Here is a 15,525-nt window from a genome sequence, read left to right as displayed (position 1 = left end):
AGCATGCAGCAGCTAAATGAAATTAGGCCCGACTTGTTTTTGTTGGTCCTACGCGTTTTTATGTTCGTAAAAGCGGACTCTGCGTGTGTTATGTCTCAGACATTTGGAGGAAAAAAAGTTCAAATATTGCTCGACCGCATCCCTTTCATGCATGGTTTCCATGGCGATGTGCAAGGTCACTGATGAGATTAGTATATAACTTTTCTGTAAAGATGCAATTTTCTGCATTTTCTGACCTGCACTGAAATGGAGCTTAAATGACATGTTGTACAAAAAGTGCCTCAATAAGAATCTGTAATATATCCCACTGAGAACACACTTTTTTTGGGGGGGGTGGGGAGGAATTATTTTTTAAAACAGTCACAGATGACAGGCCAATGGTCGACAAAGGTCTGGGCACACAAGATTTATTGTGTGCAATAAAGTAACCCTGTAATAATAAAGCATTACATTGACCTCTGTGCGCTTTGCTTCAAAAAAACATGTTATTTTTCTAGGATGAATAATGAAATAAATAGAAAACATGCTCTAACAGTCATACGTGTAGGGCATGATATAAATCTTTTCAGCTTTTACAGTGGCCTTTTGTTAATATATATATATATATATATCTTTCATTCAACCAGCTAAAAATAAAATAAAAGGAATGATTTCTGTCACGTTCACAGTGTTTTATTCATACAAGGCCAGTCAGGTAATAGTGGAACAGGGGGTAAGTTTGTGGCATTATGACTGATTTATCTAGTTAGTGTGTGTGTGTGTGTGTGTGTTTCTCTCTCTATACTCTCTGATGTGATTTTACAGTGGCGACATTGATCCAGGCCCACTTTGATCTTGCTCTTAGCTGTTGCGTTGTCTTGCTCCCTCCTGCTATCGCGCTCCACTCCCTGGTGGCCACACTCCGCAGCTTTTAACCCTGACCAGCCCTCGTCTCGTCCTATAAAACCTCCTCTGGTTTGCCTCTGTCGTCCCTTCACTGTGTCGCTCTGGTGGATCCGATGGCGTTCCTGTTCTTCTGCCTTTTTTTTTTTGGTGCATGCTCCGCTTCCTCCTCTGGCTGCACACAGCATATATCACTTATGTAAGAGGAAATTAGAGGGGATACGGCGGCAGCCGAGGGGTGAGGTATGAAAAGAGAGCAGAGGGCAGCAGCACACCATGACATCTCATAAGCTGCTACACCTCTGTGTCTCTCCATCCATCTTCATTTTAGTGCTGAGGGAGCATTAGAATCCAATAAAGTCCAATATCAGGGCAGTGAGGGCCACACGGCTGGTTGTAGTGGTTAGCACTCTTGCCTTTGCAGCAAGAAGACCCGGGGTCTGCGAGAGACGAGAGTCTGTCTGCATGCAGTTTGTATGTTCTCCTCGTGTGTGTGTGTGATTAGGTGAATTTGACTCTCTAAATTCACTGTAGGTGTGAGAGTGAATGGTTGTTTGTCTCTATGTCGCCCTGTGATGGCCTGGCGACCTGTCCAGGGTGTGATTAAGTGATAGAAGATGAGTAGCTGGATCAAAACAGTGAATAGAAAAAGCCTCTGAAAAAAGTTAATAAATTTAATTAAAATATTTATCTCTATTTTCTTGGACTGAATCGACACACCGGTGATTAGACATGAAGTTTAAGTGATGACCATTAAGTTCTGTTGTTTAAATTGATAGAAATGTGTAATCGTTTGTCGGTGCCATTTTGCATATAAACAATAGACTTTAAGTAGAATTGAAAGATAACAAAGTACAACATTCTAATATCATGATAAAAGGGAAAATTTATTTTTGCACCTGAGTTATATTCAAAGAAACCAGATAACTGCACTTAAAAACAATATAAAATATTCATCTACAACATACAAAGCATTAACATTATATTGATGTATACTGATATTGAAGACAGTTGTGTTGTGATATATACTGTTATTGAATGATTGCCCTACTTTAAAGTATTCTAATAGGGTTGGTCAGTATGAACATTTTAATACCACGAAACTGCCTGCAGATTTTACTGTGGCATACGTTATTACCGTTACTATGTTGTATCGTTAAACTCAGAGGAATTGCCAAAATAAATTCATTTTAGAAGTAAAAGTAAATAAAGGCAGCAGCAGCAGCAGCAGCAGCAGCAGCACAGCTTATACTATCCACTGGTTTATTTTTAGGACCTATCAACATATATTATAATTACCCCCAGAATGTACATTTTCATATTTTTACTACCGTCTCTGCTTCTGCCCGATCCTCATGGTGCAGATGTAACCCAATGCCGCACACCACCTTTTTTTTTTGGGGGGGGGGGGGGGGGGGGGAGTTGCACATCTGCCTCCCTCGTCTGCAGCGTGGCCACTGCACCTGCGGCTTGTCCCTCCAGTCTCACCGTCTTTGTCTCGGCCAAAGCAGCATCATCACTCTCATACTCTCCACGGTACGCGGGTCCAGGAAGTTGCATCATTCGTGCGCCGGGCTTGCCTTTTTGTATTTGGCCTCCTGCTTGGCAACAATTCTGGCTTTTATTGTTAAGTTGTTTTTTTCTTTGACACTGAGTCGCTTGATGTGCAGATTTCCATTGTTTTTCTTTTTGTCATCTGTGAAGAAGAAGCGTCCCCACACAAACAAAAACTGATACTTAGATATTAAATAAGGTGTATTTATATCTTTGTATCTTCGATATAGTCAGTTTTATGACGGCGATGAAACAGATTTATACACACCCTAAACCTAACATACAGATATATACAGCCAACATGCACATACAATTAAAGAAATAGCTTCACTCTGCCATAAAATGCAATAAATTACATGAATAAAAAAAAAAATGTGTGCTTGAATCTGACAACACAATTATAGTCCAATTACAGTTGAGTTAAATCAGCACCTCTCTGACACACTAACACTGTTACTTTAAAGTTATGAACTTATTAACTGGCGCAATAGTTGCCATGTAGAACCGTACGTGATTTATAATTCCGATAAGAGACAGAGCTCTTTATGTGCACAGTTACATACGGGATCATTACTATGAGCCCTGGGGACTGCTCTATTCCACGCCGTCCCAGACACACACTGTGTTTGATGTGTGAACTCCATTCAAATGAGAATGAGATTCATTTTAGTTTTATCGTCTCATTTATGAGGATATAAGGGCTCTTGTTTTTAGTGAAATGTCCACTTTCTGTGCTGATTTCCTTGCATGGACGACTCTTGAGTCGTGCTTCAGTAAAGGAAGCGGCAGATTTCTTTTTATTGCCTGAGAAAGAAGGCGGAATTTTCAATTTAGAATCACAAACAAGTTGCAAAAGATAATTTTCTTGTTGGGATTCAGTGTAATAATGTAATGTCAGTTTTAGTGTCCTCTTAATCAACCGCTTATGTGTATGACATGAACATAAAATAATAATCAACTGGTCAGTTAAATAAAGTTAAAGTAGAAACTGACCCTCGCCACATGGGACAGTCTTTCATTCCATTCTTCACAATCCATGCACTATAAAAGTATTTAATGGTGACTACGTTTACATTATTATATTGAAACAGTCTGCATTTTGTAATTACAGTGAGCGTATACATACGTTTTATTGGATTGCAATAACTTGTACTGAGTTGTATTCATTTCTTTACAATAATGCATTAAAAGCACAGGGCTTGGTCAGCTAACAACACTAATATAATATTAAAAGGCATCCTGAGCAAACCTGGCACATGGTTGGCCATGCAAGTTAGACTCAGTTATTTCAGATTAAAGTCCAACGGAACTTTCTGCAGCTGCAAAATCACTGTCAGTTTCGAATAAGAGGATTAAAAATAATCCTTTTGACATGTTATTGATCATATCTGATTATCCACAGTTGTAGATGAACTTGTTTTGGTCTTATTATCATTGTTAAAGATTCTAATGTGTTTGTCACATTTTGGGAAATCATTCTTTTTTGGTATGTTTTGATGCTGGAATTTAGACACTGTGAGGTTGATGTACACTTTCTCACACACACACACACACACATACATGTATAACAATGTATGCATACACAGTGGGAATCCTAATCCTGTGAGAAGTGATTTGCCCTTTCAGATTACTGAAGATGCTCTGAAGGTGTCCTCACCCTCATTTTCACTCTTTCTCTTTGCACCATTATCCCTCATCTTGAGTTTGTGCTTTTCTTTGCTCTCGTAAAAACTCTCCAACTGCCTCTCTCTCTCTTTTTTTTCCTTTCTTTTTTTTCTGGATGTTCAGTTTCTGGCTCTCACTACTCTTTTGCTCAATTTGCATTTCCACCTCCCTGGTGGAACCAAAGTCATCCCTCACTGGTATTATTTTTCTCTCACCCTCCAGATCTTTCTCTCTGCTTTGCATTCCCTATAAATATAGTTCCCTTGAAGCTTTTTACGATTGTTTTCTACTGCTAATACCAGCGGAAGTCAAGTAAATCTCCTCTGCAGGCTAGTAAATGATGTAATGAGAGGAGAGGAGGGCAGAGAGTTATGGATGTCGAACAATTAATCTTGCGTTCATGTTGCTCTGAAATGACTCTTAGGAGTGAGATGGAGAGCAGGGAGACTAAGAGGGATTTGAGGAGAGTGGTAAGAAATGATGGAGAGTGGGAGACATTGGGAACAGTGTTTCGATCTTCATTTAATAATTGAATAATAATCTCCCTGGAGACATGACCTAGAACTGGCAAAAAAAAAAAGAAAACTAGAGGGGAAGCGTCAGGCTGAGGATGACACACTGCTGCCCCCTTGTGGTTTTACGGTGTCACCACTAGAACAGTTGAGTGCATGTGGGGTGGGTGTGTGTGTGCGTGTGTGTGTGCGTGCGTGTGCGTGTGCGTGTGTGTGCTCATCGATGTGTGTATGATTTACAACTGCAACCTGTCTCTGTCACACAGATATGGGTCTGTGTCTGTGATGGGGAGAAAAAGATGGCTTTTGGATGTCAGGAAAGAATCTATTTCACTTTGTCACACAAACTACACACACACACTGAGAGAGACGCACACATCTGTACCCACACATACCCAGAATCAGACCTTATCTTCCTGTCAGGCGGAGTCTTTTTTAGGTTTGACACTGATATATGAGCTCTGGCGGAGGAGAAACGTAGCCAGGACGTTGACGGCTGACTTGAGCGCAGCGTTGTGCTCGGGTTGATGTACGAGCACTGGGGTTAGGGGACAAAGCTACACTGATACCAGGAGAAGGAGCTGTGGCCCTGGAGCCTTGAGCCCATACAGAAAAGTCACCAATACACAAACACACACAAACAAAGATCTGTTTGACCCTGGGTGCACATTCAAGCAGACAGCATCTGTAATACAACACATCATGCAGCAATGACACATGCTGAGCAAATGCAAAAGTGTGTGTGCGTGTGTGTGCTTTCATGTGTGTAAGAGGAGGGGGACCAATTAATCGGGCCAATAGTATAATAGTAATAGTAATAGGATTTTTTGTATTTAATGTTTAGTTTTGGCATTGTTTTTATTTCAAATATATCAGCACTTGTTGAGTGTCTCACTAAATGTTCATTTTAGTGACACAATTGTGTGTATCCCTATCAAACTTGTGTGTGTTTCTGTCTGTAGTTGGCTGTGAGGACAACTTGAGATCTTTGTTAAGACATTGTTGTCTGGTCCTCACCATGACTTAGTCTTTAGGGTTAGACTTGTAAGTTGTATTGTTTAAGGCATGTTTTAGATGTCGCCCGGCGACAACACACCTGATTCAAATGAATGACTAATTATCAGGCCATTGCAGAGCTTGGTAACGAGCTGATTTGAATCAGGTGTGTTGGAGCAGGACAGTGGAACATGCAGGACAGTGGGTGTGTGAGGACCAGGACCAGGACTGGGACACACTGGGTTAAGGGTTAGGTGTGAGGGAATGCATTATGTTTCTGAATGTTCTCACAAGAATGTGTTTGTTTTTTTGTGTGTGTGTTTCCTGTCTAAAACATTGACCTTGTCAGGACCGGTAGTCCTCAAGTAGACCAAAACCTGGGCAGAACCTTATCTCTGGGAAACTGTTAAGCATTAAGATGGTTTAGTTGGGGTAGTAGTTAGGTCACGGTTATGGTTAGGCATTGACTAGTTATGGTAAAGGTTAGGGATAGTGCTTTGTTTAGGCTAGTGTAATGACTGGAGGTTAGTGCAGTGTCCTAAGAAGAATCTGTGTGTGTGTCATTATAAAAGTCATGATTGTAATCATTGTTTGTTAACATCACTTTGCAGTCGTGTTAATTCTGGCCTTGTTTATGTGTCTCCAGTTTGCGCAGGGAGGGCTACACGATGCAGGTGAACGTCAACGACTACCTGGACATCTACTGCCCTCATTACAACGACAGCCAACGCATCGTTGGCACCGGGGAGCAGTATGTCCTCTACATGGTCAGTTACCGTGGTTACAGGTACTGCGACCCCAACCTGGGCTTCAAGAGGTGGGAGTGTAACCGGCCTCATGCTCCCCACGCGCCCATCAAGTTTTCTGAGAAGTTCCAGCGCTACAGCGCCTTCTCACTGGGATACGAGTTCCACGTTGGACAGGAGTACTACTACATCTGTGAGTGCACTCACACCACTGACTGATATCGTGTCAAAACATGTTTATATTATGTGCTAGTGAGAAGAAAAAGGGTGATAAATGTTTTTTTTTGTTAAAAGAGGGCTTTTTATTATTATTTTTAAATTGATTTTGCCAAAGTTTGTCCTCAGGTAATTCCTAGTTGACAAATGACTACTTCACGTCTCGTCGTATCACACAGGACAGGCTCATCCATTTGTGTTGATTGCTAATCAAGTTAAGTCACAACACCATGTGTCAGTGTGACACAGTATAAGTAATGAACTTTGACGCTGCTTCAGACTTAAGATAAATGCTCCTTTTTTGCATTAAATGACTATTTAACGAGTACTTCAATCTATTCACAGTTTAACATTCAGCATTTAACCTTCACCACTTGGGAAAACGTCTCCAGAAAGTTGATACGCTCTGCACCCGCAAGATCAAACGGCTGCTTGAAGCTCACAACAAAGACTTTTGGTTGTTCATACAGCCAGTTAAATTTGCCTCTCAAGGAAAAAACGCTTAATATCAACGATAGGTCGATGTAACCACACTTTTGTATTTTTCAGCTTAAAAATGTCCCGCTTTGTATTTATATTAATTACCAGAAAATGCAAGGATTCGTTTTAAGACTGTTTATATTATCTGTGTTTCTCCAAAACATTGATAACAAGAGAATAAAACAGTTGGGATACAATACTGTCCATACTGTATAATGCATGTTTATATTCAGTATGTGATTAAAATACTTTTGCCTACAGCTGAGATTTTTAGTTGCTCTTCAACGAAGTCTGGGAATAAGTTACTGAAATGTTTTGCATGAAAAACAGCAGCTGAAGTGATACATTTTTATGATTCCACATTTGCTCTTGTCACAATTCATATTGTTATTCAGTGTTTCAGTTTAAACCCTTTTATAAAACTATATCACATGCGTGTTGCAGGTATAGGACAGGGGGACAATAGATGACAATAGTTAGTGTGGAGGAGGACAACTCTGTGTCCCACTCAAACCATATTTGGACACAAATCTTGCACGATTTTTTATCAGTTGTCCATTTTGTCTTACAGCCACGCCCACACATCACCACGGCCGCAGCTGTCTGAGACTACGAGTGTACGTCTGCTGCTCCACGGGTAAGTGTTCCACTTTGTGCACGTGTGTGTAGTGTGTGTGTGTGTGTGTGTGTTTGTGTAGTTTGACCTGTAATGTGAAGCTTGCTCCCACCTGGATGTGGACACAGTTGCTCTCCACATCTGGCAGGTCAGACACAGGGCTCCTACAATCACGCTCACGCGTGTCCTCATAGCAGCTGCATACAGATGCATATTCAACATAAATAAAGCCCAAAAGAGGCAGCGCTATTAATACTCCTGCTGAGTTTCCCCCTGCAGCACTTTCACTCACATAACAGAACCTCCCTATGTTCGTCTTTTCCTTTCCTTCTTTTCCCCACTGCTGTCTCTTCCTCTCTCCTTCCTCCATAGCAGCAGAGACGAGCAGATATGGCTTTGAAAGCTCTCCTCTCCTCTCTCCTCCTCACTCCCTGTCAGAATCATTTTATTCCAGTATGCGGTCAGTGGGTGGCTGTGTGTGTGTAGTGTTAACCTCTCACTTGCACCCCTGCCTTCCTTCAGTCTCTTGACCCTGACTCTCCCTCTCACTCTCTTTCACACACACACAGACACACGCACACACGCACACACACACACACACACACACACTCACTCACTCACTCACTCACTCACAAACACTCTTTGATCCCTGGCCTGTCTGGTCCTTTTAACTTCCACAGTCCTGTAGTATTAACCTCTCCTCCCTCTCTCACCCCCCCACCCCCAACTCGATTGCTCTCTATCCATTTTCACACACACACACACACACACACACACACACTGCCTCTGCTCTGTTCAGTTTGATCTGCCTTCTGCTCCCCCCCTCTCACTCTCTCCCTCCCCCCCTCTCGCTCTCTCCCTCCCCCCCTCTCTCTCTCTCTCTCTCTCTCTCTTTCCCAGGCTTCTGCTGATGTTATGACTTGTCAGTCTTTTTTTTTTCTTCTTCTTTTTTAACCTTACACCATTGCCTGGCTGCTCTTTTGCACATTTCACTCAAATGTCAAGTTGGATGTAATTAAACTCCTTTGGTTTGGAGCGATGGTTTAGCCTCTACTCCCTCACTCTTCGCCTCCCTTTTTTTTTATTTTTTAAATCTTACTCACTCGCCTTTCTTTCTCTCTCTTTCTCTCTCTCTCTCTCTCTCTGTCTCTCTCTCTGTCTCTTTTTCAGTCTCTGGCGTGGATGATGAGCCAGAGCCCACAGAACCAGACTACACACTTAGACCAGGCCTAAAAATTGATGACATTGGTGAGTCATACACACACTCACTCACACACACACACAGTGTTGTGTAAGTGGGGATCCACCGTATGTCTGGAGTTACAAAAACATATCAGATCACGTTAGTCTCATATGATGATTAAAAGCATATGATTCATGCTGTGTCATGTGGGCCAATTGCAGGATAATTATTTTTCTTTTATTTATACTTGTCATGTGATCGTTAAACCGCTCAAAACAACTTTCCATATCTACCTTCCCCGTCTTTGGCACAAAGCCCGTAGCCCATTAGTTCCATCTGAAGATTCGAAACATTAAAAACTGATCATAAATACTAAAAAGGATATTAAGCTGCTGATGCAGCTAAATAATACCGTATTTCAAATCCAAGTCAGCAATTACTGAGTTCTAATGGTTCCGTATGTAAGAATTTGTTCAGGAACGGAAAGGTTTCTTGGTAAGTGCTGGTTGTTTGTCGTGTTGTTGTCATTCAGGATTCCACAACAGAATGATTAAAAAGGTCCACTGTTTAAATGACAAGACTTCATATTATACAAGTACACATTCAAGGCTTATTCTAAACATAACTTATTCCACTTCTACTAATAAACCCTCATAAATGGTAGAAGTTGAGTATAATAAATGGCAGATATGAGATTGTCATCATGTACTTCTTACTGTGTGTTGTGTTACAACGATCACGCGCCACAGAATAATTATTGAACAACTGTCGTGTGACAAAATGACATTGTTAATCGAGTTGAAATATTAGTTTGATGTAATAACACATCTATTGTTTTGTGTTTCATGTCATTTAGTCACACAATAGATTTGAATTGCATCAACACTCGTGGACTCGTGGGTATAAATCCGAATTTTGTCAAGCTTTCACACTCTGTTCCGTGTTAGCCTGTAAAATGTGCTGCAGTGTTGGTAATACTGTATGTGCACACACCTGAAAACATGTGTAATCCATCTGTGTTCTCATCAGCGGCTGCAGTGAATGACTGCAGGTCATACAAGCTTGTTGAGATCCCTCTCTCTCTCTCTCTCACACCGCCCCTACATCCTTCTTTCATCTCTTTTCTCTTTCACTCCATCTTCTTCCTCCATGCCCCCCTCATCCTCCCACCCTCCAATTCCCATCCTCCCTTTCTCCTCCTGGAGCAGAAGTTGAAACGCAGTGGAGGGGAAAACCACTAAAACTCAGTTTATTCACCTTTTGATGTGTGAAATTGAGTTTTTGCCTCTCTTAACATTACCTTTTTTTTTTTTTTCAAAATCATATACATTTTTAAATTCCATACAATGCATTATAGCCACCACAGTGATGTGAAATATATGAAACAATATAATAAAATACAAATTAGGCTGTGTTTGTTAACGTTTACTCACTTTTAATACTAAAACAAATGAAAGAGTTAGTTAGTTCACCGGCACTATTACTGTACTTTTCCAGCTAATTCTCCTGAATGCATAGTAAATACAAAGGATGCTCATTACAATAACATAAAAGATTCAGTTTAACACAAACAGTGTGCAATACACAAGTAATTATGAGCAGGCGAAGATAATTTCCACAGAAGAATTTAATAATTAATTGAAAAAAAAAAAGTACATGGAACTACTGTGAATATGTAGTGAATGGCTAACACAATAGCAGGACACAAATCACCAGCGCTCCTGTGGGTCATTTTCACCTGTAGTGCTGTGTTGCCAATTAAATTAATTGGATAACCCAAGTGGTGCTGGAGGAAGTGAGGGAATCAGCGGGGAGCTGTGAAATGAAGTGAAAACAAAGAAGCAGTGCAGTTTTTCTATTCCCCGCCCTCATTCTCAGTCTCCCCGCCGCCGATTAGACTCATCACATCATAGTTTTAATTACTGCTATTCATATTTCACATCAGCACATTCACACAACCACAAGGCCACGCACAAGAAAACGGCTCCGTTGGAATCTGCCTGATTGCCATGTCTGAAAATAACTGAACTGAATGTTGCAGAGTCATATTGTAAAACACCCGTTTTCTCTCTCTCTGTCCTCCACTGCTCACAGTTTATTTCCTGGGCACTGCCTTATTCAATCAGTGTCTACAGCTCAACAGTGGTTCCCTCCAGAATACGGCCTCTAGTATTAGATTTCATTTAGATCTCATTTACAACATGGAACGGTGCGAGCAGCTCCCCGTGCAGCCATGTGATTACTGATGGCTTTCAGTGGGAGGATACTCATTTACCAAGCCTGTTGGCTCAGGTTACCGCATCTGACGATCAGGTCTGGCCATTAGTGGAGAAATCAGAAGCTTTTCCTTTAATGGGGTTTATTGTAGCAATTACCACTCCTTTAAGCGATAGTGTGTTTGGTGCACTTTGCCTGCAACATCGGGTCGGATATCAGGGTTAGAACAAAAACACAAAAGCTATTCACAGTGCTGTAATCTGTCTTTCTGGACACGGCTGTGTCTCTATAGTACTGTGAAGAAGTCTAAGCCTAGTTTTTGTCGTTTTTATGTCGGACAAATTCTGTGATCATTGGAGGTTTGGATTGGAATGTTATGAGTGAGAAGTGAAAGTCATGTTTGTCCTGAATAAACCAGGGTCGTACTATTTTTCAAAATAGGTCCAGACAGCTCACATGATGACTGCAGAGTTGTGCTTTCCTCACTCACATTCTGATCACATGGGCACCTTTTTTACAGCCTGTGCTGTGTGAAGTTTTTTCAGATAGTAAAAGTTTTTGGATTGTATCGGCTTTTATGATTTCATTATCTGATAACCAAATCTTGGGATCGTTATCGGTATCGGACCATTACCGACACTGGATATCGTATTGGCTAATACCTCGTGGTAACTGCTTTTTATACACTGCCGAGCTCAATATAGACACTCTTGGATTTTTGTGGGACGGCCTTTAGGTTTGATAATGATGCACAGCTTTGATGCAATGTCACAACATTTATTTATTTTTCACCTAGATCTTGTGTTAATGATGAGAGAGTTGGACCTCTGTGTTAAATCTTCCCAAAGATTTTCCGTGGGGTTAAAGTCTGAACTCTGCGGTGGATCAATCCATGTGTGAAAATGATGAGTCATGCTCCCCGAACCGTTCTTTCATAATTTAAGCCGGTTGAATCCTGGCATTGTCATGTTTAAATATGCCCCATAAACCTGGTCATTCAGTATATTTAGGTCGTCAGCTGACCTTGGCCCTGGTCACATAACGTTGCTGACCAACACTGCCCTCACAGGCTTGTATGGTTGGCACTAAGTTTTAGTGGGCTGCTTTATTTCTTTTTAATTAATCATGTATAAATCTCCTGGAAAAATATACTAGCTGCACCGAGGAGGTTACATTTTTGGCTGTTTTTGTTTGTCGGTCTGTAACACCATGGTTTCTATGTATATACACACACATACTGAATATCAGGGGCTGAACAATTAATCAAAATGTAATCAAAATCGCAGGAGCCCGTTTTCAAATTGCCATTTTTGAAACCCATCATATCCTCCAGACTGAAGAAAACATCTTTATTTCTCACAGATCTGCACAAATATCAGACAGTAATCCCTTTGATTATGTTATTGAAGAGAAAATGAGAATAATTATGTAAAAATGACCATGCATTCTCATATCACGAATCATATCGCAATCTAAGTAAAAAATAATCGCTATGAGATATTTATTGAAAATGTTCAGCCCTAACATATACACTGTATATATTGGACTGTAGATAGAAGGATCCAGAGGGGACTGACAGTTTGTGCTTTCTTCTCTAGTCAGGGATGTAGCAGTGGATCACCTCGCCCCATGTTTAATGATAGAAAAATGACAGCATCTGTGTAATTATACCCTTTAAATGTTACGACTGTTATTTTCCAAGAAACCAGTTTAGAAATATAAAACCAGGAAATGTTTACTTGCCTTTGTTTGGGCAGCCAGTGTGTGTTCAAGTACATTCTGACAATTTGTCTTCATCGTACACTCATTTTAAATGTCAAAGTCAGTTTACTGACTTAAAACAGTGGTGTTTGTTTGTCTTTGTTTCTGGGTCCTTGATGAGAGACGTGCGTATGAATAGTGAGTCTATAAATAGTCTTTCGTGCCAGCGTCTTATTTCAACTTGTGTCTTTATGGTTAAATGTATGTAAATAAAATGACCTACATGAGGACACCACAAATTATGACTCTACCACACAGTTGAATCAACACTTTGTGAGTGTTGACAACAATTCATTTCAGTATTTATTACACACATTGTACGTCACTGACGTTAATGGCTATGCTGACAAACATATACAGTCCTGCTCACACGCATGCCTACGAGCTACATGTTGATTCAGCAGGCTCTTATATTCAGAGCAATGCCTTATCCTGAAAAGCAGTGCAGGACATTTACCCTCACGAACACAATCAGAGACTGAAATATCTGCTGGTTCTTATCAACATGACATTCAGATTTCTTGACGCTTCAGGGTGTTTCACTCTCCTAATTATCTTTTGGAAACTGCCGACTTTTCTGCTCCAAAACGTGGCAGGTGCAAACACACAAGTAGACGCATAAGGTCACATAAGGTCACAGCCCTCCTCCTGCATAAACACTGTGCCATAAAAGCACACCAATAATTATGTCTTCATCTGTGACGGTAAGTGAGAGACGGGGGCTGTGCGTAGGTGTGCAGGTGTGGGATGGGACCACGAGTGCGGCCACACACACACACACACACGCACACACACACACACACACACACACACACACACACACACACACACACACACACACACACACACACACACACACACATCAGGACCAGTTGCGTGAGATACTCGGCAGCAGTCCGCTGTTTGTGTTCGTCAAAAAACCACATTCCGACGTTCTGCGAGTGCCAAATTTACACCGTGTCGCGACCCCCTCAGCTGCATGCACGGTTCCAGAGCGCTCAAAGCATTTAACCTGAGCTCCACTGCTGCATAGACCTCATTAGGTCATCCAGCAGAGCATACCAGAGGCAGCCATCTCTAAAACCAGGTGTCAGCCAGTCATTACTCTGCTGTCTGACCCCACAGAGCAGCTGGAAATACTGGGCTATTGTATACGGCGCTGAATGGAAACACTGAGAACATCCCTACTTTTACTTTGATGCCATTGAAACATAAATGCAGTTGTGACTTTTTTTTTTTTCCTACAGACAGTAAATTGTGTCTCTGTCTGGTCTCCAGTCTCATTCATCAGGTGACTACAGAAGGTGGGTCTGTGCAGGCATGCAGAGAGCCGCCTTGTGGCTTGTGTTTTCACACATCAACCAGACATCAATGTTCAGTGTGTAAGCGTTGATAATACAGCTATTTTCGGACGCCACCAGGTGCACATGCTGCCCCAATGGGATGAGGTGTTTGAGTATATACAGTCTGTCTGTACGTAAATGTGTGTGACTGGCAATGTGTCACTTTATCAGAACAATGAGGGCTCTCTGATAACAGCTGCAGTGTGCGGTGACACTGCTGTTGTGTTGTGTTGTGTCTTTGTGGACGAGCCACATTTCAGTGGGAGTAGAGACTGTCTGTGCCGATAGCTGCTGTTTGTTCAGGCAGACTGGTCATCGGTGTGTAGACGCTCACATAAACTTGAACTCTTTTCAAGTCGAGTGACATTCCCTGATATCTGTGATGGATCGTAAGTGAAGACGTGACTCTCAGTTGTCTTTTCCTCTCTCTCTCTCTCTTTTTTCCTCCAGATGAATTTAACCCCTTCATTCCCAAGGTGGAGAAGAGCGTCAGTGGGAGCAGTCCGTCCAGGGATCGCCTTCTCCTCACCGTGACGATGCTCCTCTCGGCCGTTCTGTTCATCTCCTAGCAACGGCCATTCCATCAGCGTCACCATGCCAACTAGCCTTGGGAGGCTGTACAGTATCAGTGGGTGGGAGAGGAAGGGGAGAGAGTGGAGGAGAGTTAAGATACAACAACTAGAGCAGGAGGCGAGAGAAGCAAGTCTCTGTAATGAGTTTGCAAACATTACAGTGTGATTGTATGTGTGTGTGTGTGTGTGTGTGTCTGTACAGCTGTGTGTTTGTGTTGAAATACCTTCAGGCACACAGATTGGTTGACTGTGTGTGTATGTGTGTGTATGTGTGTATGTGTCTTAACAGGCCACAGGTTGTGCTTGTTGGATCATGCACATCACAAAGAGCATTTATACAACTTGGGGGGTGTGGGGTGTGGGGGTGGGGGAGTCCTGAAATAGTAGGGGAAGAGGGAAAGGCATCAAATCCATCCAAGTGCAAACCATTTGAGTACTCAACCCTGGATCTGATTGGCTAAAACACTTCCTTAGGGCTAGTTGCCATAGTTTCTTGCAACAAGACTTAAGCTGGACTCAAATGAACTGAATCAAATAGATTTCAGCAGAATTGAACTGAAATTGCCTTTTTTTGTGTTGTTGTTGTTGATGTTATTGTTGTTGATCTCGATGCTGGGAACTCGCCCCCAGTTCACACGAGGGATGAACTGTGCGTCTCCTGTCTCAGAGACTGGTCAAAGGAGGAGATAGTCCACACACACACACACATGCACACACACACACACGCCCGGGGGACCTCCGGGCGCCATCTCCACTCTGCTGTGTCATCCTGTGTTCACCAT

General features: G+C 41.8%; 1 protein-coding gene across 4 annotated transcripts in view; it reads left to right on the top strand.

Annotated features, from left to right (window-relative positions):
• efna3b (ephrin-A3b) overlaps window positions 1–15,094 on the top strand; it is a 59,855-nt gene extending 44,761 nt beyond the window's left edge. For 3 of the 4 annotated variants that reach the window (XM_058648265.1, XM_058648264.1, XM_058648266.1), the window contains 4 exons: window positions 6,256–6,548; window positions 7,623–7,688; window positions 8,838–8,915; window positions 14,076–14,256. In XM_058648265.1, the coding sequence (XP_058504248.1) occupies window positions 6,256–6,548; window positions 7,623–7,688; window positions 8,838–8,915; window positions 14,076–14,221 (583 nt within the window). In that variant the 3' untranslated portion in view covers window positions 14,222–14,256. Of the gene's footprint in view, window positions 1–6,255; window positions 6,549–7,622; window positions 7,689–8,837; window positions 8,916–14,075; window positions 14,257–14,621 lie in introns of those variants that run through there. The other variant, XM_058648267.1, reaches the window with a different exon arrangement.
• The last annotated feature ends 431 nt before the right edge of the window (window positions 15,095–15,525 follow it).

This window comes from Solea solea, chromosome 13, assembly GCF_958295425.1.
Source record: "Solea solea chromosome 13, fSolSol10.1, whole genome shotgun sequence".
NCBI lineage: Eukaryota > Metazoa > Chordata > Actinopteri > Pleuronectiformes > Soleidae > Solea > Solea solea.
This window is presented reverse-complemented; position numbering and strand designations above follow the sequence as displayed.